The sequence below is a fragment of the Ambystoma mexicanum genome, chromosome 5q (genome assembly GCF_040938575.1).
Source record: "Ambystoma mexicanum isolate Mex_15411 chromosome 5q, UKY_AmexF1_1, whole genome shotgun sequence".
Taxonomy (NCBI): Eukaryota; Metazoa; Chordata; class Amphibia; order Caudata; family Ambystomatidae; genus Ambystoma; species Ambystoma mexicanum.
In genome coordinates, this window is record NC_090933.1 from 88,670,049 (window position 1) to 88,694,208 (window position 24,160).

General features: G+C 43.1%; 1 protein-coding gene across 4 annotated transcripts in view; it reads left to right on the top strand.

Moving 5' to 3' along the window:
• LOC138497237 (fibrous sheath-interacting protein 2-like) overlaps window positions 1–24,160 on the top strand; it is a 727,834-nt gene that overhangs the window by 101,820 nt on the left and 601,854 nt on the right. For all 4 annotated transcript variants that reach the window (XR_011278548.1, XM_069620568.1, XM_069620569.1 and 1 more), the window contains exon 2: window positions 18,713–22,888. Coding sequence is in view for 3 of the 4 variants with exons in the window: in XM_069620568.1 (XP_069476669.1) it covers window positions 18,713–22,888 (4,176 nt within the window). In the remaining variant the exon portion in view is untranslated. The remainder of the gene's footprint in view (window positions 1–18,712; window positions 22,889–24,160) is intronic.

Here is a 24,160-nt window from a genome sequence, read left to right on the forward strand (position 1 = left end):
AAAACAAGGTGCGTTTAAAAACATTGGGGAACTTTAATACTCACGTGCCATTACTCCTTTCCACATCTAACCCAGTGGGTATTCCGGCACCCTGCAGCCGCTCCGAACTTGTACCTGCAAAATAAAAAGACAGTTAGAGCGCATCGTGAAGCAGGCAACAAGTGCTTACTTACGTGCTTCCAGGCGCTTCTATTCATCACACGGGCTCCATCTTCAACTCACTTCAGCCCGTCATCCGCCATCGCCGGAACCCTGCAAAACAAGAGACATCATTACTAAAGACTTTAAAGACATTAGAATTACTCGAAACTTACCGTTCGTGCAGTAAACGACGGACAGCAGTCCTCTGAAGTCAAGAGGCCTGCTCCCCTTATCCAGTGAAGAAACTGGTTACAGCACCCTGCCCCGAGGCAGATGGAGAGCACAGCGTTCACTTACCTAAGGTGAGAGCGTTAACCTTTGGGGTTCTACAGGAGAAGAGAAAGGGAAGAAGAGAGAGACATTCAATAACCCAGTTCCTTAATCCCATATTTTCTATCTGCAGACATCTTACCCTTCGAGTCAGACATACAGTGCACAGAGGTCCAGCCCAAAGAGCCAGCCGTGTGTTACACATCACCTTTGAAGATACGGTATACGCCCAGTCAAGACCGGCGCCTCTACGGGAATCAGGTGAGCGTTACAGAACGCAAAGCCTACCACAAAACTCCCGTCCAGGCGCTATGGAAACCTCGGATACCGACCAGCTAGCCCAGTTACTTGGGGAACTAAGGGCAGAAGTGCATGCAGCCCGTCAGGAAACGAACGCTCTAAGAAGGGAACTGATTATTTCCAAGGAGCGAACAGATGATCTCGCTAGACAATTGCTACAGTCACAAGCCGGACAGACCCCGTTACCCGCATCTGGGGGAAATCTTCCTTCTACATCCTCTATGAATCCAGTGCAGATCAACCTACCTGGGAATGTACCTCTGGCTCCGCCCGAACGATTTTCTGGTGACCCAAAGAGGTTTGCAGTATTTATCAATCAGTGCCGGTTGCATTTCTTATGCCGGCCAGCAGCCTTTCCAACTGATCAAGCTAAAGTAGCTTTCGTGCTTTCGTACCTTAGTGGCAATGCGGCAGACTGGTCGATCCCTCTAGTAAATCAAGATGATCCGGTCCTCCATGATTTTCAAGCTTTTCAGCTCAGTATGGAAAAACTGTTCGCAAGACATTCACAGGGGCAGGCCTTGGACAATGAGCTTCTTTCGTTGCGACAAGGTAATCAAGACCTTTTGGCTTATATTGCGTCTTTCAACAGACTGATAGTGGAAACTCAATGGCCTGAGGACAAAAGGATTACGCTGTTTTATAGAGGTCTACGTGGAGAGCTCAAAGATGTGTTAGCCCAAGTAGTGAATCCCCCACAAGATTGTTCGGACTATATAGACTTAGTCGTTCAAATAGATCACAGACTGCAGAACAGGAAGGCAGTAGGAGCTGCAGTTACCAAAGTTACAAACTCTGAGCAGGGAAACGACCTCGCCCGACAAGAATAGAGGTCCTCTTGCCGAGCGTGAAAACCAGTTCCGTGACCTCGCATTTCGTGATACCTATGGTCCTCATTAGCCCTGATGATCCGGATCGATTACATGCAATTGAAGCTTACGTCGACAGCGGTGCCATCGGCAATTATGTGGATCATGAAATGGTTTTGAGGATGAATCTAACTCTTTGTCCCAAGGCTGTAAAGGACGTCATTACTACGGTGGATGGTACTGAGATAGCCTCCGGGCCAGTAACGCATACCACTCAAGAGGTGACGCTAGTAAGTCAAGATGGACACCATGAGAAGATCGTGTTCGATGTGATCAAGGCCCCTCAGTTTCAGATTATTCTAGGAATACCTTGGTTAGAGAAACACAATCCTCTGATCGATTGGCGAGCAAGAACGGTCCAGTTTCCAGAATGTGTCTCTACTTGTCACCCTCCACCTGGTGTTGCACTGGCAGCAATTTCTTCAGAGACTCCCCAGTTACCTCCCGAATACCTAGAATACCAAGATGTTTTCCGGAAGGATCAGGCTAACTCTCTACCTCCTCATAGGTCTTATGACTGCCAGATAGACCTGATACCTGGATCTACTCCTCCTTGTAGTAGAATTTATGCCCTCACCGAGCCTGAGAACCTTCACCTTCGACAATACCTGGATCAATACCTGGCAAATGGGTTTATTCGTCCTTCCAAGTCCCCTGCTTCTTCAGCTTTGTTCTTCGTTCCAAAAAAGGAAGGAGACCTTAGAACTTGTATAGATTATCGCTCCCTGAACCAGATCACCGTTAAGAATAGATATCCGTTACCTTTGATCCCTGAACTCCTGGACCAAGTCAGAAAAGCATGCATATATACAAAGCTGGATCTTAGAGGAGCTTACCACTTGGTACGAGTAAAAGAGGGCGATGAATGGAAGACGGCCTTCCGCACCAAGTATGGGCTATTTGAATATCAGGTCATGCCCTTCGGACTTTGCAATGCCCCGGCCGCCTTTCAATATTTTATGAACGATGTCCTCAGAGAGCTCATAGATGTGTGTGTTGTTGTTTACATTGACGACATCCTCGTTTATTCTTCATCGGAATCTGAACATCGGAAACACGTGAAAATGGTCCTCGAAAGATTGCGTCAACACAAACTTTTCGCTAAGTTGGAAAAATGTGTTTTCAACGTGACTGAAGTTGAATTCCTGGGATTCATTTTATCACCTGGCGGAGTGCGTATGGATTCAAAGAAGGTCGATGCAGTTCTCAAATGGCCATCACCATCCTCCGTAAAAGGTGTGCAAAGCATGTTAGGCTTCGCTAACTTTTACCGCAGGTTTATCCCCGAATTCTCTCGAATAGTCCAGCCCATCACTGCCTTGTTAAAGAAAAACAAACGTTTTGAATGGTCTACCGAGGCGGAACAAGCTTTCCAGGATTTGAAGACTAAATTTATCTCTGCACCAATCTTAAAACACCCTCGCCCCAAACTCCCCTACATCGTGGAAACTGATGCTTCAAGCCTTGCCATGGGGGCAGTTCTATCACAAAAGGACCCGGTAACCAATCAGTTGCATCCCGTGGCATTTTGGTCCCGCAAATTCTCGCCTCCTGAAATCAATTACACGATTACTGACAAGGAACTTCTGGCTATCAAGTCTGCCTTTAAGGCTTGGCGGCATTATCTGCTGGGGGCCCGACACACCGTTACTGTGATTGCGGATCACCGAAACCTGCAATATTTGAAAACCGCAAAAGCCCAATCCTCTAGACAACTCCGTTGGGCATTATTCTTTGCCGAGTTTGACTTCATAATTACCTATCGACCTGGTACAAAGAACGGTAAAGCTGATGCCCTTTCTCGGATGGGAGTGGAAGAACACTTGATCAACCCTAAACCTGTACCAATCATTCCCGAACAAAGAATTCTGGGTGTAATCGCCACAGAATCCATAGAGGAAGTTAAGGATAAAGCCAGGCAACTTGTAACTCCAGCAGACATACAGAATTGGCATCTGCAGGGAAAGGACTTTGCAGTAAAGGACAACTTATTGTATTTCTAAGAACGATTATACCTACCCAGCACAGATTTACAGAAAAAAGTAATCTCTTGTTATCACGATTCTTTAATGGAAGGACATCCCGGTATGGCCAAGACCTCAGAAAAGATCAAGCGCTACTTCTGGTGGCCGTCTTGGAAAAAAGATATCAGAGACTTTATAATGTCCTGTGGAGTATGCGCCCAAAACAAGAGTCAAAAGGAAAGACGAGCAGGCCTCTTACGCCCTATTGACATCCCACCTCGCCCTTGGCATACGCTTTCTATGGACTTCATCACCGATCTACCTCCATGCTCCGGATACAATACGATTCTAGTAATCGTGGACTTATTCTCCAAGATGGCGCATTTCATTCCGCTCAAAGGCTTGCCAACAGCAGCAACTCTGGCCCGAGAATTTCTCGAAAACATCGTCCGACTGCACGGTTTTCCTTCGGTTCTAATTTCGGATCGAGGTAGTCAATTTATTTCTCATTTTTGGCGAAGTTGCTGTCGGTCGGCTCAAAACGATGTGAGACTATCGACCAGTCACCACCCTCAGACCGACGGACAAACTGAGAGGACCAATCAAACTCTGGAACAGTATTTACGCTGCATGCTGCAACAAACTGAAAAAACTTGGAAAGACATCCTTTGGATAGCCGAATATGCCTACAATAACTCTGTCCATTCGGGAACTGGGAAAACCCCGTTTTTTCTTTTGTACGGCAGTCACCCTCGAACCTCGGAGTTGGATCCCCTCCAAGATCTTGAAACACCAGCAGTAGACTACCTGCATTCTACAATCACCCAAGCCTTTAAGGAAGCTGTTTCTCACCTTCAAAGGGCTAAAGAACAATACAAGAAAGGAGCAGATCAACATCGGAAGGAAGCCCCTCAATATCAAGTAGGGGATCAAGTCTGGTTATCCACCAAATATCTACCTCTAAAAGGGCCACGCACATTCAACCCAAGATACCTTGGTCCCTATTCCATCACTACCATAGTAAACCCAGTAGCGGTCAAGTTGGACTTGCCCCCGCACATGAAGATACATCCGGTCTTCCACGTCTCTCTATTAAAACCCGTGCAACCTCAAACCCGACTAACTAAATCTCCAAAACCTATCCTAGTTGATGGAGAACTCGAGTTTGAAGTCAAAAGCATTCTGGACTCCAAGATCTCCAAATCTAAACTATTTTACCTAATTGACTGGAAAGGCTACGGCCCCCAAGAGAGATCCTGGGAACCTGGTGAATATGTCCACGCTCCTCGCCTAATCAAAAGATTTCACCGAACATTTCCTGACAAGCCAAAACCCCCGGAGAAGCCTGGTTTGGGAGGGGCCTTGAGGGGGGGTACTGTCATGATCTCTGCTTCCAAAAGGTCAGGGTTTTCCCAACTCCCTTGGAAGCAGATCCATAACCCAGGTTCCGAGTGCCAACCAGTCCCAATTGGGAACTTTTGGACCCAGTCCTGGCGCCAGTGGCACCAGGCTCATAAATATGCCCAGTCCCAGCGCTGGAAGCGCCGGGCTCATAATGCTTGGGTGGACTTACCTGCAGCAGACCATGCTGCTTACTTGCCTGCCAGTTGAGCCTCTGATCCTCTTCTGTTTGGAACTACTTTTCCTGTTGGGTGGGGCAGGAGCCGCTCCCTAGATTCAGAACACTGGAACTCTTCTGGAAAGCAGGAACTCTTTTCTTACCTAGGCGTGGCTGTGGAAGGAGACACCTAAGCACTACAGGAGGCTATTTAAACCACACCCGATGGATGAATCTTGCTTTGCGTTATTCTGCATCCTCTGCAGCAGAACGCTCATCGTGTCTTCTGCATCTGATCCTGGGCCTAAGGAAAAAGGCTTACCATCCTGAATCCAGTCTTCAGCAACACCTATAAAGACAAGAAAGAACAGGTTAGCATTACGGTCTTCAGTGACAGCTCTTCACTTACCTGGTCCATCGGCTGTCACCAACGCCTCGCGCTGCATTCTGGCATCTGAAAGACAAAGGCTTACCTACTCTTCGTGCGCTCCGGAGGTCTTCACACTGCATTCCGGCATCTGAAAGACAAAAGCTTACCAACTCTTCGCACGCTCCGGAGGCCTTCGGCGCTGCATCCCGCATCTGAAAGACAAAACAAGGTGCGTTTAAAGACATTGGGGAACTTTAATACTCACGTGCCATTACTCCTTTCCACATCTAACCCAGTGGGTATTCCGGCACCATGCAGCCGCTCCGAACTTGTACCTGCAAAATAAAAAGACAGTTAGAGCGCATCGTGAAGCAGGCAACAAGCGCTTACTTACGTGCTTCCAGGCGCTTCTATTCATCACACGGGCTCCATCTTCAACTCACTTCAGCCCGTCATCCGCCATCGCCGGAACCCTGCAAAACAAGAGACATCATTACTAAAGACTTTAAAGACATTAGAATTACTCGAAACTTACCGTTCGTGCAGTAAACGACGGACAGCAGTCCTCTGAAGTCAAGAGGCCTGCTCCCCTTATCCAGTGAAGAAACTGGTTACAGCACCCTGCCCCGAGGCAGATGGAGAGCACAGTGTTCACTTACCTAAGGTGAGAGCGTTAACCTTTGGGGTTCTACAGGAGAAGAGAAAGGGAAGAAGAGAGAGACATTCAATAACCCAGTTCCTTAATCCCATATTTTCTATCTGCAGACATCTTACCCTTCGAGTCAGACATACAGTGCACAGAGGTCCAGCCCAAAGAGCCAGCCGTGTGTTACACATCACCTTTGAAGATACGGTATACGCCCAGTCAAGACCGGCGCCTCTACGGGAATCAGGTGAGCGTTACAGGCGCGCCCACAGAGAGGGGCGCGGCCGCATCCCAGGGGGGCGCCAGAGCTCAGCATGAAATGTAATAACATTTTTTTTTTTTTAGTTTGGAGGAAATGGGAAGGGGCAGCTCACATGGTCAGACTGGGCCATAAAACGGCCTTAGTCACCAATGAAAAAATGGCCAGCAGTTGCAAATGGATATTCAGTGTTTAGTCACAGACTGTTTGAATAGTACCCAAGGGGTTGTTTTTTGTTCAAATGTAAACAAATGGTGATATTTAAAGAATATTTATTCAGCAACAATGGTCAAAACTACTAGCTGCATAGTGAAGTAACTCCTCAAACTGGCCCACATTGGCCAAAAAAATGCCCCATTTTTACTGGCCTACACTAGCATTTTGCATTTTTGGTACGGTCATCGCCCTATTGCCCTATAGGCTGCTCCAAGCCTGCTGGCTCATCTATAATGGGTGAGGGGGCGTCCACCCACTGGCCACCTCACCCATTATGGAGGAGCCGAGGAGCCAGCCCAGTGAAACACTGAGCACTCCCTCAGCTGCTTTTTACAGCTGAGGGAGTGCTCCTGGGCTGGCTGAACTGTCAAAGGGAAACTCTGTTTGCCTTTGACAGTTCATTTCCCCAGCTGCACATGATCACTGAGCCATGCAACGCTGGGGGTGTTTTGCTTCGCCAGCCTTGCATAGCTCATTGGAAATGCTGGCTGGGGCACTGCATGTATGTATGTATGTATGCGCCTCCTCGCACATAGGGGCAGAGCAACCTGAGTGGGGCATTTTAGCAACCACGCGAGGTACGTTTATGGTGATTTATTTTTTATTTAAATGTGTATGGATGTGTGTATGCTTGTTTTATGGGATTGTGGTGGGAGCAGGATGGGCGGCAGCACTGGGATAGTGATGGGAGTACGGTGGGGAGAGCCCAAGGTCTGTACTGGGAGTAGGGTGCAGTGACGGCACGCAAAAGTTCATAGCGATTTCTACGTACTGTCCATCTGGCACTTTTGGTGGGGCCCGGCCTGCCCAAACTTTGCTCATGGGCGGGGGCGGCCAAAAAAGTTTGAAGACCACTGGCATAGGAGGAGCAAGGCAGACCGCATGACTTGAGAGCTAACTCAGCCCGGCAGTTCAAGATGAAGCAAAAGATGGCGCATACCGAGAAGGTGACTAGGGGAGAAGCGACCTTGCCCTTTCCGACTGTGAAATCTCTCCAGAAGGAATCATTAGGCCGCGAACAATAGCCAGCGTGTGTTGCAGCAGATGTCTAAGGTACATGAGACCTTCCTCCTCTGATTACCAGGCCGGGGAGAGACGCTTGTCTTGGAGGTACCAACCTTCACTCCAAAGAGAAAAATAAAGCCAAGCAGTTCATCACAGCCGGTGAGTCGAGGAGAGAGCTGACAAGAAACCGAACTGTGTTGAACAAAAAATAGTCAACGGCTAATTTGAACTTTGAAAGGTATAAAGAGACTATTGATGAAAGAGGTGGAAACCAGCAACAGAGGCGTCCGGCACCACTTGGGTGTTCGCACAGGAAACACTGGGCGATTACCCACGGTAGAGACTACCATAACCAGAAGGCCTTGGCAAGAGGCGAATAGAGGTTAAAGTGGTCATATAGGGGTTTTGTCAAATCATCTGTACCGTCAAAAGTATTTGACCGACAGATGATTGTGAAAGCTAAGGGAAATTAATTCCGTATGGCAAAATTAGTACATGAACAGTGTGTTCAAAAGGTTGACAAGGGTGAACCCGGCGGAGGGATGCTAACAAGAAGGGATGAAGTTTGAAGTCCCATGAGCAATGTGTTGACAGGAATGAACACGACAGAGGGATGTACACAGTGAATTGTTTGAAAAGACATTAAGGTTCGTGAGTGCAAGAAAGATTGTAAGACCGGGGAAGAGGCTTGTCCCCCTTGGCATTAGGATCTGAGCCCAGCAGAGAGAGATCCAGGGGGTGGAAAGGCATCACCACAACGTTCATCTGGAGAGGAACATTTTGTTTGTTTGTTTGTTTGTTTAACTGAATGCATCAGACCCTCGAAGGCAAGAGACTTTTTATTGAAAAGAGACGTAACCATCGAAGAACCTGATAGCTGGTTGTGGAACTGTCGACTGGTGCTGGCTAGGATCGCATGTGTGCTGTGCTCAGGAGATCCACCTTGTCCCGTACTCAAAACATGAGGAAGGGAGTCCTCTGGTAATCACATTCTGACCTATTACTTGTGAACACTTCTTTGTTTATTGAAACCCTATCCCACACTGTTTTTGTAATTAGTTGTAGGGAATTGGCTATTGTTTTATTTAGTGTAGGCTTTTTTACTTTGACAAGAAGCCAAAGGGACTGCCTTATTTTTCATTTGATGGTCGCAGCTTGCTCCCATCTTAGATTTAAGTTTAGATTAGGCGTTTTTCCACCCTGCATTTGCAGTTTAATAAACACAGTTGAACTGTGATCACTTGTGTCTGTCTTTACTGTTGCAACCATGAGTTCTTTACAGTGGTCAGGGTAGATTTAGACCTCTCTAAAATGGCGATCACTGAGTGTTCTACATACAAAGTGACAGAACACCCCATCACGATTGTGGAACTTTTCTCAATTGCAAACGCAGCTGCAGCAAGTGCTTGCTCCCTTTTTGCTTCATCTGGTTGGGAATATACTTGGCAACGTAGACTTTCTCCCCCTTCACTTTGTTATTTCCGCACTTTATATTTTCTAATTTATGTTTTAGCTTAACAGTAGATTATTCCAAAAGTCTTAGTATGGATTCGTCAATTCTCTTAGACCCTTCTGTAGAATCGTTTAAGCAAATTTCCCATCCTTGTGATTTTATATTGGAGTCTTTAGCATTTAAAACACATTTCAAGTAATTGCATGATATTTCAGCTTCCTAGATATATACATGGTTTCTTCCATAATTCATAAACTATACTGATTTTTCAATGTCTGAAGGTTCTGGATATTTTGATTGATTTCTACTCATGTTTGTTTATGCCCTGCCTAATCTTTTCGGTTCAATCTATTAACATTATACTTCTCATCTGCTATTTTACACGAGACTGAACTTATTTCTGGTGTTTATCTCTCAGCATCTTTTCCCTGAAAGGTTTTGCACTCAGTAACCATCTATCACCAAATTCACTAACCCAATTTAGCTTAAATATTTAATGAAGTTAGCATTTAGTTAATTGATTAATACCAGGCCTAAACATTTACACTCACCACTTGCTAGTGATAGTGATAGTGATAATTTACTCCTGGCGATTAAGAAATTGTGTGCTGTGTGTTTATGGAAAATGGAGGGAGCAAGTGACTTAATAGCTCGGAACTCTACCCATTTCTATCACTACTGCCCTTATAATTTTGCCATTCCTATATCCCAAGAAGCATTTACCTTAATGGGAAGCTGTCTCCCAAAGTCCTTATTTGAAGTTTCAATTAGGCCTTTTACCTATCCTTTCTGTTCACACAGGGGCTAGACAATAAGTAATCTCCTACTTATGTTAATATCTCTGCTGAGCACGATGAATCTGAGGCACGACTACACCAAATAACAGAATTGCAGGCTTTCACCCAATACTCCAAATAGTATGTGAGAAATGAAAGGTAGAGGCAGGTTAGTTTACATACAGCTGTGCAGAAATGGGTCAGGAGATGGGTATAATAACCCTGTCCTGAAAATGTGGTCCCAGAGCACAGAAACATCTGGGTTTTTATAGGGCTTTACACATGAGCCTCATGCAGAAAAGTCAGTTATGATACATTTAGTTGGTTAAATTGAACTTCCTAGTAGTACATCCTATGGCCTTGGAGCGGCATGGCTTTACAACAATATGTGGGACCTGTACAATTCTTCTCGCCGACCCATGTGGTGCACACCATCCCCTAGTGGTTCTTTCCGTGTGACGTAATGGTAACTGGCTCAGCAGTTCTTTACCCACATATTTCCCCATTCCGGTGCCCAGGCCATTTACCCAGCCTACATTCATGACGCACACAAACTGATAACAGAGCAGCATTAGGACGTACCTGGGTGTTCCCAAGCCCTCAGCCGAGCTAGGCGTAATAGATGCATAGCATTATGGGATTATGTGTGAGTGCCAACCCATCAGCACTCATTCCCTGTCACCTCTCCCTAATCATGCGAGCGGGTCGTGATGCTGTTAAAAAGCATGGCACTGACTGAGCGCGGTCCATGGCTTATGTACGCTCAAGACCCTACGTAATAAGAAAATACTGCCAGCTTCGGCAGTTTATAATTGTAACTGGTCCGCTCAGGTAAGCATAAAAAAGTTCTGTATTTATAATTTGAATCTTCAGTTGCACTAAGTAATTGAGGCCCAGGACTGATATGCAAATGGATGGATATGCAAATGGATATTCCTCCTTTGTGAAAAGTACAGTAAGCAAAAAGCAATGGCTGTGGACTGCCAGAGTGGGAAATAATCAAAGAACAGGTTATCATGCCATGTTCTTTATAGAGAGGAACACCTGCTACCTTTTTTGTATTTTTGCAAGGAACTTGGGGTTGGACCCTAAGTTACCTGGGGAACCCAGTCGTGGACCCCTTGCTCACTGTGCTCAGAGAGGCATAGCTCCACTTCACTGATGAGGCCCAACAAGGCTGAAACACATCTCTGGGGTTGTTGTTGGTACTCTTGTTCAAAGGAGGTTTGCCTGGCATTTTGGTGCCTGACTGCCCTTGAGGGCGGGACAAAGACTGATATGCAAATTAATATTCCTCCTTTGTGAAAAGTACAGTGAGCAAAAAGCGATGGCTGCAGACTCTCAAGGTGGGGAATAATCTCAGAGCAGGTTATCGTGCCTTGTTCTTTATAGAGAGGGGCGCCTGCTATCTTTTTTGTATATTTATATAGTTTCGACTCCTGGATTTTATCCCAGGTGACACCCCTATCCCAGTCTGTTCATTTGTTTTTATAAAGTAGGTGGACCATCTCCTCAACAATTGCAGCTTCGTTCAACAATTCCTCACATGTCAACATGAGGTCCATCACAAACTAGATCTTTCTTAACTCGATAGATCCCTCCCAACATATTAAAAAGTAAACATTCTCTCTCCATTTTAATTTTAAAATAAAGACTCAATTTCTTACATTTATAAACATGCCACCACGAGAGCAAACCCAACTGCCAACGTATCACAGAAAGTGGTACAGAGTTTAGTAAACCTAATACAGATCTCCATTGGCGTCGTTCAAAAATCTCCAACCCTCTCTTAATTGTTGGGGGTAAAAACTCCAATCCATACATTAGTTTTGGTACAATGTTTTGTTTGTAAACGTGCAATAAGGCCAACAAGGAAAAACAACAGAACATTGCATGTATTAATTTCAATAATTTAATTTGTATTGGAATAGCCTCCAATTTCGCAATAACCATTTCTTTAACACAAGCAACAATAGATTTTGTAGCAAATGTGTAGCCAAGATATACTAAGGCCACCACCTCAGGAATTGGCAAGCTATCCATGCTCCATATAAAATGTCTAGCTTTTTTCTTTTTAATATAAACCAGTATACGTGACTTGTCAGGATTAAATTTGAGTACATTCTCTTTTGCATATTTCCCCACCGTGTCTAAGGATCTCTGTAGACCAACAAGGGTTAAATTAAAAAGGACTATATCATCTTCGTATGGTAACCACCCCACCTCTACCGATCCCAATCGTGGGGGAAATGTATTAGCTGCACTTAGGGCCACCTGCCATATCAGAAATATATCAATTAAATTGGGTTGGGGCAAGCACACCCACCTGCCTCATCCCAACCCCAACATTGATCTCCTTAGTAATAGCTCCATCAGCATTTAACCTGACACTTATCCAATTATTCTGTTTAAAAGACCATCATGAATCCCCCAGGAGTGAAGTTTCTGCCAAAGACGCTGTCGGTCAACTTTATTGAAGGCGGCAGGGTATGACGTTGCTTCATCCCCAGTATATTTTTTGTGGAATATTTTTTCAATAAAAAACTCAATGACAAATATAGGGGAGGGGTGGGAAAGGGAATATAAGGGGTAGAGCAGGTAGGGAATATAGAGAAAATATAGGACTGGGGTATACGAGGGGAGAACCCCTGCAAAAATTAATAATTTAATTTTTTTGGTAAAAAAGTTTCAGCAAAAAACTCATCAAAAAATAACAGGAGATAAAACAACATAGAACTGCAGACATATCTAGACAGGCCACGCACAAGGATTTATTTTTAATGGAAAATGCCTACTTAGTCAGTAGAGCTGCAAAGATTTTTCCCATGGAATCAATAAGGGAAATTGGGCAAAAACTGTTGGGCTCATTTCGAGGCCCCTTCTTATAAATTGGTACCACTACCCTGACTGCCACGACACAGGAACTCTATTAAATTCTATTATTTGTAAAAATAGAGCATACAGAATCATGGCCCACAAATCTGAATAATTTTTCAGTACTAAATTTGAAATACCATCAGGGCGGCAGGCCCTTGAATTATTTAATTTCATCATTTGATCCGTAATGTCCTGAGTGCCACAGTGATTGAACAGAATATTCATATTTGATTTAGCATCATCACTCAATGAGCCATGCAGTATATTTAGAGAGTTAGCTAGATGGACATGTGAATCTGACAAGAAGACAAAATCAATTGTCGAATTAGAGAAAGGGCCAAACCAAGTAGGACCACAGTCCAAATCTCTCTCTGCATTTCCATTTAGACAAGTCAGATTCCACCTTCTCATAAAAGTCGTCAATTTATACCCTCTAGCAGTTCTCAGGTAATTTTCTTGGCTTTAAATGGGAACACGTGAAATCATCCTCTTCCATACTACTACAATAACAACTAAAGTCCCCTAAACAAAGTATAGGCACAGCAGGGGTAACTACATACCAATTTAATAAAATCTTGTCTAACTCCTCCATCAAAAAAAAGTTAGATGTTAGCGACGGCTTTAAATATAGATTAATCACTAGACACCAAATTTCCTTTTCCACCCCTAGAGGCTCTTAAAGTTCCTATCAGAAGCCCATCTGATGCAGAACTTAGAAGATCAAAACTTCCACCTCGAAGTAATCCTTACCACAATCATCAGACCCAGAAAAGGTCCCCATGTGAGGACTTTCTTAGCTCTTTTTATTATAACAGAAAAGCCATCCAAAACTGTTGGGTCAAACAGACAAGTTTCTTGTAAAGCAATGATATTGTATACTTGCAGCTTTTGCCATTCATCATGCATCAGAAAGCTGTTATGACCTGTGGTGTTCCAACTAAGGATTTTAGTCGGCAAAGCATTAAAACCTGGTATAGCACCCTGACCATTCTCATGAGGCATCTGCACCTAGACACAATTACCTTGTTTGTCTGTAGAGTAATGGTACTCAGAGACCTGCCTCCGTCCTAAGGTGTCATCTTTACATGACATATTCCCAGCCTCTATCTCTTCCCCCTTCACCTCTATTGGACTGATTACTCTGATGTATAATCCGAGAGCCCACCATCCTACCCATCAGACTCCTACCAAGTTTAGACTGATCAGGTACAATAGCCATTGTAACATCATACCCCTTAAAAAGGAAGTCTTCCTGAGCTGCTAATGCTAAATCCCTTGTAAGTTCAGTATACAAAACAAATGTGCAGTCATTAAAATAATTCACACCTGGGAGAGAAAATTGCTTAATGTCATCTGAAGAAATTCTAAGCAGCGACGGCACACCTTTAAAAATGCTTATTACTCTCCTCCTGTGAAGGGAGAATTAAATTACATCTTCAAAAACAGTGGACATATTTACTCCAAAGGAATCGTGCTGTCTACAGTCGCCATCCTTTGTCGACCTGCTCCACTTCTCATTGCATCTCAAACCATCCTTGGCAACCCTACTAAATGCAGCTTTGTCCCCTTTACCCATTTCTTTCCCAGATAATAGGGAACATTCGATTTCCTAGGACAGGAGGCTCAAATTCAGGAATAGGGGCCAACCCCACATCTCAAACCCTTTCCTGAGCAGGAAACAGTGAGCTAGTATTATCAGTGGCAGGGGATACTACACACAAAGGTGCTGTCACACCACTGTGTGGATGTAAATAACATCTTATATCCGTGTATACAATTTGAATCTTTTTCCTTTTAGTGTTCTTTTTTGTTTTTAACTGCCATGTTTCCTTCTGTTGGGGGGGTCACACAGAGGTCCTCACCATGGTCCTCTTGAATTGACTCAGTGAAATAGAATTGATCTGAAATTATAGTTGTCTCATCTTGTTCAGATACCTCTACTGTGATAGTGGCCAACGCCGAACTTACTGGCTGAGCTGTCTTTACCTTATTTACATTTATCTCCTCTTTTTGATTAACTGCATGAAGTGTATTACGAAAACATTTTCGTGAGCCTCGCCGCTTATTCCTTAAATCTTTCGGCTGATTTTTAGATTTTGTCTGTTATTTCATTATGTTTGACAACGGCCGTCTCAACTCTCATTGTTTCCACTTCAGATTGTGTTTTAGTGCTAATCACTATAGACTCATTAGAAATGGGAACACTGCGGCATGTTTTGCTCAAAACCACAGTCATCTTGATTCTGGATAGCTCCTCTTTAATGCTGAATAATGTGTATTCAAACGAACTTCAGAATGCATGTTGTCGTACATCCGAACCAGGGCTTGGAGAACCAAGTTAAACGCTGACACGGCAGTCCCACTCATAATTGAATTATCTCCAAGAATTGGATCCAATAAACTACCTCGCATGTTTATCTTTGTTGATAGTCTCTAGCTGTATCTTTCAAAAACTGATCATCCTCTGCAACCACATTAGAATGGGCAAATAGTTAGGGTGACCCACTTAAGTTGGTCAGTCGGATCTCCACCTCTTGAGTTCCCGCCTCCAAATATAGACCGGCATTGAATAGGCTGTTGTTAGTCATATTTAAATCTGCATTAGCTCATTTATCGCAGGGAAAACAACTGCAGATGAGTTGTGCTTATAAATGATTCCTCTTCATCTTTGAAATACAGATGTGGATATTGTGCATTGCACATCTCGTTTTGTATTTTGCATATTTTTAGCTTCTGATAAAGAACCCAAAAGAAAGGTGAATTAGTCTCTGTGTACTTATTCTGTGCCCAGGTTTCTTGGGTAGGTATACAAATGGATGCAGAGCGGTTGGTAAACTCATTTTACCGCAGGAGGTAATTCACTTTATCACATGTGGTAAAGTATAAAACCAACTGGTCATGGTGAATTTATTTTACTCTGGGTCTCTGTGTGATTGATAGTAATTTATGTACATGCTAGATGTATTCTGAGATACCGCCGAAAGGGCATAATGTGGTATTGTAATAAAATAATGCAAGGACATGAAGTTATGTTCTAGAGTGTACTAAGTCCTGGCTTGGCTTACCTTTAGTGACCCCGGTATAAAAACAATCATCAGGCAGTTCCCTATATTCTAGACTCAACACTATACTACAGAATTACCACTAAAAATGCCACCAAAACTTGCTGCCAAGAAATATCTCTAACAGGATGCACTCTGAGAGTGTAGCAAGAATAACTCTGAAGCCAAATATGAGGGAACACAACCTATTCTTAAGAACAATAAAAGTGGGTAATAGTATTAGCAGACTGAGGGCCCGATTTTGATTTTGGCAGTAATGGTTAAATATGGACCATTTCCAAATGCTGCACGTGTTAACACTTCTTCATATTCAGAGGGCAACACTGGACTGAAAAATTACACATGCAGCAAAGATAAAGGTAAGAGACAGCATGCGATAAATACCATGTGCGACCACCCAGCAAAACCACCACCAGACCAATTCAGATTACTGATGCAGCCACAAATAGTGGCAGAAGCACAACTATAGATTACCACTTGCCAAAAGCAAGCGTAAATGAGTGTCGGGTGCTTGCTATCAGCAGAAAGACAATAGAAAAGACTCAGACAAGCAGCACACCTCACAAACCACTCCATGCAGCAAGGTGTAGCCCTGTCATACCACATTGGAGAGGTGTTCATAGTAGGGGATTTGATGCTATTGAGCAGCAGAGGGAAGGACAGCCACATAGAAGAAGTAAGAGGCCACAAATGCCCCATGTGAAACCCTCCCCATGGACCCTCACAGACAACCAAATAGTGACCCTGTATTGTCTCGATAGGAACAACATCATGGAAGTCCTGCAGCTCATACCTGGTAAGGTGCAAAGCCACATTGGCATACGCACAACTTTACTGCCTCACCTGGCAGTGGAGTCTGTCCTGCATTTCTTTGCCACTGGCATCTTAAGCACTCAGTGGGTATGTTGCATGACATGTGTCAGCCAACATTCTCACCCATACACATCTAGGTTACATGCCCTTACATTACCGTGCTGCATGCTCCAGTGAAGCCACCATGGAAGCCATCAATGGTCTCAAAGGTAGGTTCCCTAGCATCAAAGTTTCCTTGACTGTACACGGTTACCATTGGTGGCCCCATATGCCCAGGAGCAGGTGTACAGAAATCACAAGATGTAACACACACGCATTGTGGAGATGACGTGTGATGTTGACCTAACAATCAGCCACTGCTGTTCCCATTTTGCTGGCTCAATACACATTTGTATGGTAATGCGCAACCACACCATGACAGCTTACATGGCCACGAACAGGGACATTGTACATGGCTCTTGGGTATGACTTTGCCACTGCACATGCGCAACCTGACAGTTGAGGGAGTACCTAGGATGGGGGAAGTGAGTATGCAGAGGGGATACCTGGAACATTATGCAGGGGTGAGTATGCAGAGGGAATGACTGGGACATGATGAGAGGGTGAGTATGCAGTGGGAATTCCTGGGGAATTATATGGGGAGTGAGTATGTAGAGGGGATACCTGGAAATGATGGGGGGGTCATTATGCTTTGGAAATTAAGGGGGGCTGGATGGAGATGGGGAGTGAAATACACAACAGTAACTATCCCCATGCAGGCCAGAAGACATGTATGCATTTCCCATGAAAGGAGAACCTTTGTGCATTGACATGTCATTTAAATCAATCATCAGTGGTAACATAGGCGGCCCTCTCCTGCCATGGCTACTGACCTTGTATCATATATGTTATGTTGATTTATTCTGCGCACCGCTGCCATTTCCATGGACTCCGTATGCAAAGTTGAGAGGGCTGTTGACCTTCTCAAAGCAAGGTTCTGCTGCCTGCAACAAATAGCCAAAACACTTATGTATACCCCCGAAAAGGTCAGCAGCATCATCATTGTATGCTGCAGTTTGCATGATCTCTGCATTATGAAACATGTCCCTAAGCCAACACTTGTCAACCGGCAGTTTGATAGTGCTGTTGGAGAAGAAGAGCCCTTGTACATTAGATGTCCAGAATGTGATGAGGTGATGGGTGGATCACCTGAGAGGAATTAGTGGACCATTTCTTTTGAACATTGGGAGGTTGGCACTTGTGAAAAGACATTGAGTCTTCTGCCTTCCTTACACGGGTGCACCTAAGAACCTATGCATGCCAGTGATAGTGCCCACTGGCGCTGCACAGTGCCAATGGAAAATTAGCACAGGGCAGGTCTCCAATAATTTAATGTAATATAGAATTTATGCTGTCCATAGTGGTTATTAGTGCAATATGGCTTGAGGAATGGCCACGCAGGGCATGAGAGGCGTGTCAGCATGATGGAGTAATGGCCATGGGAAGCTTCTGGCAACAATTACATGAGTGTTGATCATCAATAAACTAATGTACCAGAAGAGAATGCTCTGAGACATAGACCGTGAACACCCTATTTATTCAAGAAAACATGTTATCATGATTATGTGCACAACCATCCACCCCCATTCTTTCCATTTGCACACCCATCATGTCACGGAACAGCAGGTTACCGTGTACTTCAAACCTGAAGGTGGTGATACAAATACATCAAATCTGATTTTCTAACTGAAACACACGTGAGTTCATCTGAAAGTCAGAATTCTCCATCAACTCTTTCACATTGACTTAGTTCTTGTACATTGTGCTTTGTGGGGACGGTCACAGCCCAGAGGTGGGAAATGCGGTGAGCGCAGGTGTTTTTATGTACAATGTTGCATGTTTTGTCTTATATTATTCTGATGAAGAATAAGTTGCATGTACAGTAAGTTTTGCTTATGAAAACTTCAGTCCAAAGATAATGCTAACAATATCAAAATAAACCATCTATTTTTTGGTCTAAAATTGTATTTCATTGCTGCTGGTGGCCATTTTCATTTTTCAAACCTTGACTGCCCTTTTATCAACTGCCGTTTAACTCACCTTTTCTGCAGAGTGCATGCAATTAACATGTTTGTACGATAATTACTTCGACAGGCTTCTCTGGATGAAATAAGAAACATTCTGTGTAATCTCTTCACCTGGGTGTTAAGTGCAGCAAAGCAGCCGTACCCAACAGTTCTAAAGCATGAAGATATGGATTATTCTGGAAATGTTTCAAAAGAACAAAGTTCCAATGTTCGCAAAAGGCAGAATGAAAGTAGTCAAGTGCTTTATCATATCGGGGTTCACAGTGCCCCTATTGCCTGCAAAAACGATTCCATACATATGAGTTTAGTCTCGAAAGGAAACATGGCGACGATTCCATATACACAACCTGCACCACCATTGAAGTCTCCATTTCCAAGACTATCAAATTTGGGCTTAAGTGAACAGATAACAACCATTGTAAAACACCAATCTGCGGGGAGCCTCACAAAGCCTAGTAGCTCTTTGCATTTCTTCTTTGGACCATCAATTCTGTCACCCATGACTTGCAGAAACCTTGTACCATGTAACACATTACAGCAATGTGCAATCAGGCTTTGTCATCAGGTGCTAAAAGTAGTGCCAAAAATGCACGAGTATTCAAATAATGATGGCATACATCAGCTTTCCTTGGTATGCTCAGATCTCGTTGGAAGATATGGGCCTGATCACACAAGAGAGCTTGATTGGAGGACTGGTATGAAGATACTAGAAAAACACACATTAACACTTCAGGGGAGTCATTCTTTCCATGAATTCAATTCTTTGGACTCCAAATACTATTTGCAAAATGTGATAACTGGAGATGTAGAAACAAGAATGGGATTACAAGATAACTGCACAGGAAATCTTCGCTCTGTTTTCAGTAGACCAGAAGTGTTAGTGATAAGGGGCATTTCAAATTATGCCACTTACAACACAAACAATTCAAACATGAAGCAGTGTCTGCAAGGGAAAGTTGATATTCAAAAGGTTTCTGACTCTGTTTATAATAGTATACTGCAGAGATGTGAAACACCCACTGCAGTACAAACTGCTTTAACTTGCCAAAATGCAGTTGTTCTTGATAGAATAGCCAATACGATCATAATCGAAATAACTCGTCATCTTCAGCCACTTTTATCAGGTGAGATATTGCCTAAATCGTGTGCTTCTTCATCAGCTGAAAATCTTGTGGAAGAAGTACTTGATGACATTACGCCGCCCACTAAATCGTATCCGCTCACTGCAAAACAAAGCAAGTCATTTATTGCTGTTTATAATGATGCCTTTTTGGAAGATGTTATTTCTGGTGTACTTTCCAAAATCGTCCTTACTGCTAACTCCATTAATGCTAACCATGAGATGATGCCAGAATGCAAAATTAGTGAAACAGCAATACCAGTAGTGCGTCCGCTTGTAGCAGAAATGAATAAATCTCAACTCAAGATTATAACTGTTACCAAAGACACCAAGGTTCGAGTACCGTGTGAAAGTGATGTGACCAAAGTAGTTGACTCAATTTGTCAGAAGGTTGTGGACTCTTTTGGATCTTATCAAGCAGCTGAAAAGACTTTAACTTGCAACAGCAAAAAATTTGTAGAAAAAACAATGGGTTTGATATTGAATGGAATAATTGGTTACCATACACAACCAACGCGAAGCAAAGACCCATCAACTCCACGTTTATACGTAACTTTAGACGCTAAAAAGATTGTTCCGAAAATACAAAATGATGTTAAGAAGTTACGACAAAAAGACAGGCCTTTCTCACCACTTACAACCATGCTGCCTTCCAAGGTTTTAGATGACATTGTTGTCAAGCTTGTATCACAAATCTTCCCTCCCACCACCGCTGTAGATCCATGTGCAGAAAATCAGAGCGGTTTATCCGATACTGAATTCCTTGATATGGTTTCAAAACTTACAAAGGAAGTGATGATGGAAATTTCAAATCATGAAATTTGGTACACACAAGATGCCACGTATATTCAGTGTGTGCATTCACAGAAGGATGCTAATGCAGTTGATTCTGTTTACAATAACATTATGGATAAATACGGAAATCAAATGTCAAGTAAAGATAGTAAAACAAAGGGAATCGAGAATTCAGTGAAACGAATATCACGCTTATTAATCAGAGAGATTTCAAATCCTAATTTTATGGCAGAGCAGCCTGAGGCAGCGCCTGGCACTTATTCATCCACTTCACCTTCATGTGTGGTTGAGCACATTCTGTGTGGTCTGGATGTCTCATGGGAGCGAAGCAGGGCAACAGATCCACCTGGTGTCTATTCTGCCTCATTTCTGCAGGAGATTTTGTCAGGGGTTACAGCCAAGCTGTTCTGCATCATTTCTGAAGATCAGCTGAAGAAGGGAAAAGACAAAGAGGCTGCAGAAGCGGAATTTAGTAAAATGGCTGAGTCATTTGTGACTTCACTGGTAACAGAGATTGATATGGCCCAAGTAAGAGTTAGGGAAGGGCAACAGTCTTGCCCAGAGACAAGTAAACCTGTCGTGGATTTAATTGTTACCTGCATATTTCGTAAAATTTCTGAAGAATACGAAAATCCTGAAATGTTGTATGACACCATGAGTCGTGGTAGTAATGTACTCGCTCGAAGAACAGCGTGCTTAGTTGTGTCAGCAATATCGTACTATCAGTTGCAAATACCTGCTACGGATCATTGTTCATTCACAAGTTTAGATGCCAAAGCTATTTCAGCAGAAGTTGTAAACAATGCAATATGTGGCGGAACACCAGGCCAACCCTCGCCCTCTGCTGCCACAATGGTGAAAGTGCCTTCAACAACAAGTGTGCAAGCTGGTAGTGTTCTGGAGACTGTTTTGTGTGATATCACACAACCCTTGATTTTGCAACCAGAAATAACCATGTTGTCTTCCACAATTTTAGAAGAAATTGTAACCAAATTTCTGTGCAAATTATATTTCAACTGCCCCAAGATAACACTCTGCTGTAAAGACATATCATCGACATTACAGGTGAAAACAGTTACTGAAAAAATACTAAATGCACTGCTAGTTTCAATTTCATCAACCAATATTAAATTTACTCAAGATACTAGTCTGCAACGGTTTATTCATCCAAAAGATAGCCAGGTTATTGAGAAAGTAGTTGAGGATGTTTATAGTAATGTATACTACCTATCTGGATCTCACATGTCTATTTATGAAAATATAGTTGAAAAGGAAGACCTAGCTCAGAAAATAGCATGTTTTATGGTTGGGGAAATCAGTAATTATCAGTTTCAGCCAGTTTATCCCCATGGAAAATTGTCAGACAAGTATGTGAGCACACAGTCAGGTTACATTGTTCAGCGAGTGTTGAATGATGTCAGGGAAATGCCACATTATAGTCAGCTTTTAGATTCCAATCCTCAAGTGCTGTATGCACCATTTTTAGAAGAGATTGTTAGTCAGTTCTTAACAAAAATGTTTGTCTCCTCCAATTATTTCCAACTCTCAAGGACAAGATGCAACTCGCTAGAATCTGAATTGAGCAAAATAGCTTCTCAGTTAATCAACACAGTCTTGAAGGAAATGTTAAAAAGTGAGATTAATGTAATCAAACCGGCAAATGAACAACTTTGTTTACACCCAGAAGATGAAGATTTTATTGCTGTAGTGGTGGATGCCGTTTACATGAATGCCTTACGCGAGTCAGGTTCACCGTTCAAACTTTTCAAAGCCATAACAAGTGGATGCACTGTCGTTTCTGAAAGAATCGCAGGTCTTGTCATTAAGGAACTTTCAAAGTTTCAATTGCAGGCTTTTCCAGCTTCCTGCGTCTCCTGTGATGTATTCACCGACATAGAAGTTGCTAAAATTGTTGAGAAAGTGTTCACAGACGTAGAAGCTCAATCGACTCTGACTGCAAATGTAGAGAATATTGTGCATTCCATCACATACAAAATCACAGATCCAAACCAAGATGAAGATGACCGACTGCCAGTAATCATTCCACATATTAAACAGGAACCAATGAAAGTAGATCCTGCAACAGTGATAGAACATTTAGCTGTCTTTTCGATAAAAACAGAAGCCATAGAGATTTTAGAAAAGCAAAGTTTGCTTCAAACTGGCCAGGGTCTGGCATTTTTAAGAAAAGCTGCTGTATCTGGGAAAGACGCAATGTATGAGATCAGCAATGCTCCGCCATTATCTTCCGAATTTGAAGTTGGAGATGTCGTTCTAAGTCGTGCCTTATTGGATAAATTGGGAAGAATAAATGTCCGACCGAGGATGGTAAGCAAAATATGTATTGACAATCAATGAAAATAATTGCAATGCCGCTCTATTTTTGCTCAACACTCTACGTGGTCACACCCAGTTAACAATGGGGGGCTTATTTGATAATAAGCGCTAAATGACCCAGCATGTAATTACCAATCAGAGACAAGCACTCTACCTGTTTATTGCATTTTGGGTCATTTTGATTGGATTGCCTGTTGGAGTGGGGGCACAGCTCATAAACCAACTCCACCTGTTACCCATGCTATGTGCAGGAAATCTCCAGCTTCTCCACTCGCATTTAACTTTGATATGTGCGGATGGCCTCGAATCACCACAGATTCCACTTTTTTTTAACTTGTGAAATCTGGGCAGAATCTATATGCATTCATCTAATGATGGCCGCCATGCACATACTTGGCGGCCTTCATTACCACTTTTTTCCTGGTGGGGGTGTAAAAAATCGTGTGAACTCCGGACCAACCAGATTCCCATACATTTCTAGACTCCCAACAGGAAACAGTGAAAAGGCCAGAGAGTTTGCAGAAATTTAAATGTTATCTGCTGCCGTGAAATGTATATGTTATGAAAAATAGCCCCTAAGGGGTTATCTCATTCCTTGTTTTCTATCATAACGCAATCCCAAACTCTACGTTTTTAGTAAGTAACTTACTTATTTCTTCATTTAAATAATGTGTAACAGTACCACCAAGTTCCTAACATGAAGAATTGAACAGATTGTATTTGGGCGCTTTGAAACAGAATGTATTTCCTGTATAGGCATCTAGCAAGCAAACTATAAATAAATAAATACATGGAAACTACAGTTTTCCCAAATTAACAACACAGTAACCGGATTGATGCACACATACACACACACGCCTCAGTGCTGTGTCACTGGTTTGTGATTCTTTGGAACATACCTTCGGTTTCACGGTCTACGTGGTCTGGTCTACGGCACTGTTGTTTCCAAGTACGGTGTCAGGATCATTTTGATATGAAAGTGTCCTGTATTTTTAGTTAAATCCTCTCTGGTGGACTCCATGTACCAAAAAGAGGGGCACCTGGCTATTCCCTGACAGTTCCACGTACTATAAGGTATATCTAAAGCAGTTGATCAGGGCAAATCCAGACAGAACCACATATGTGAAAAAAAGACCTCTACTGAGTCTGTTTTTTCAAAAAAGATTGCTGTGTATTTTTTACAAACAAATATAAGGAACATGACATAAATAACATGACATAAAAAACATGACATACCATCAGGGTGTAGTGAGCCTACACATT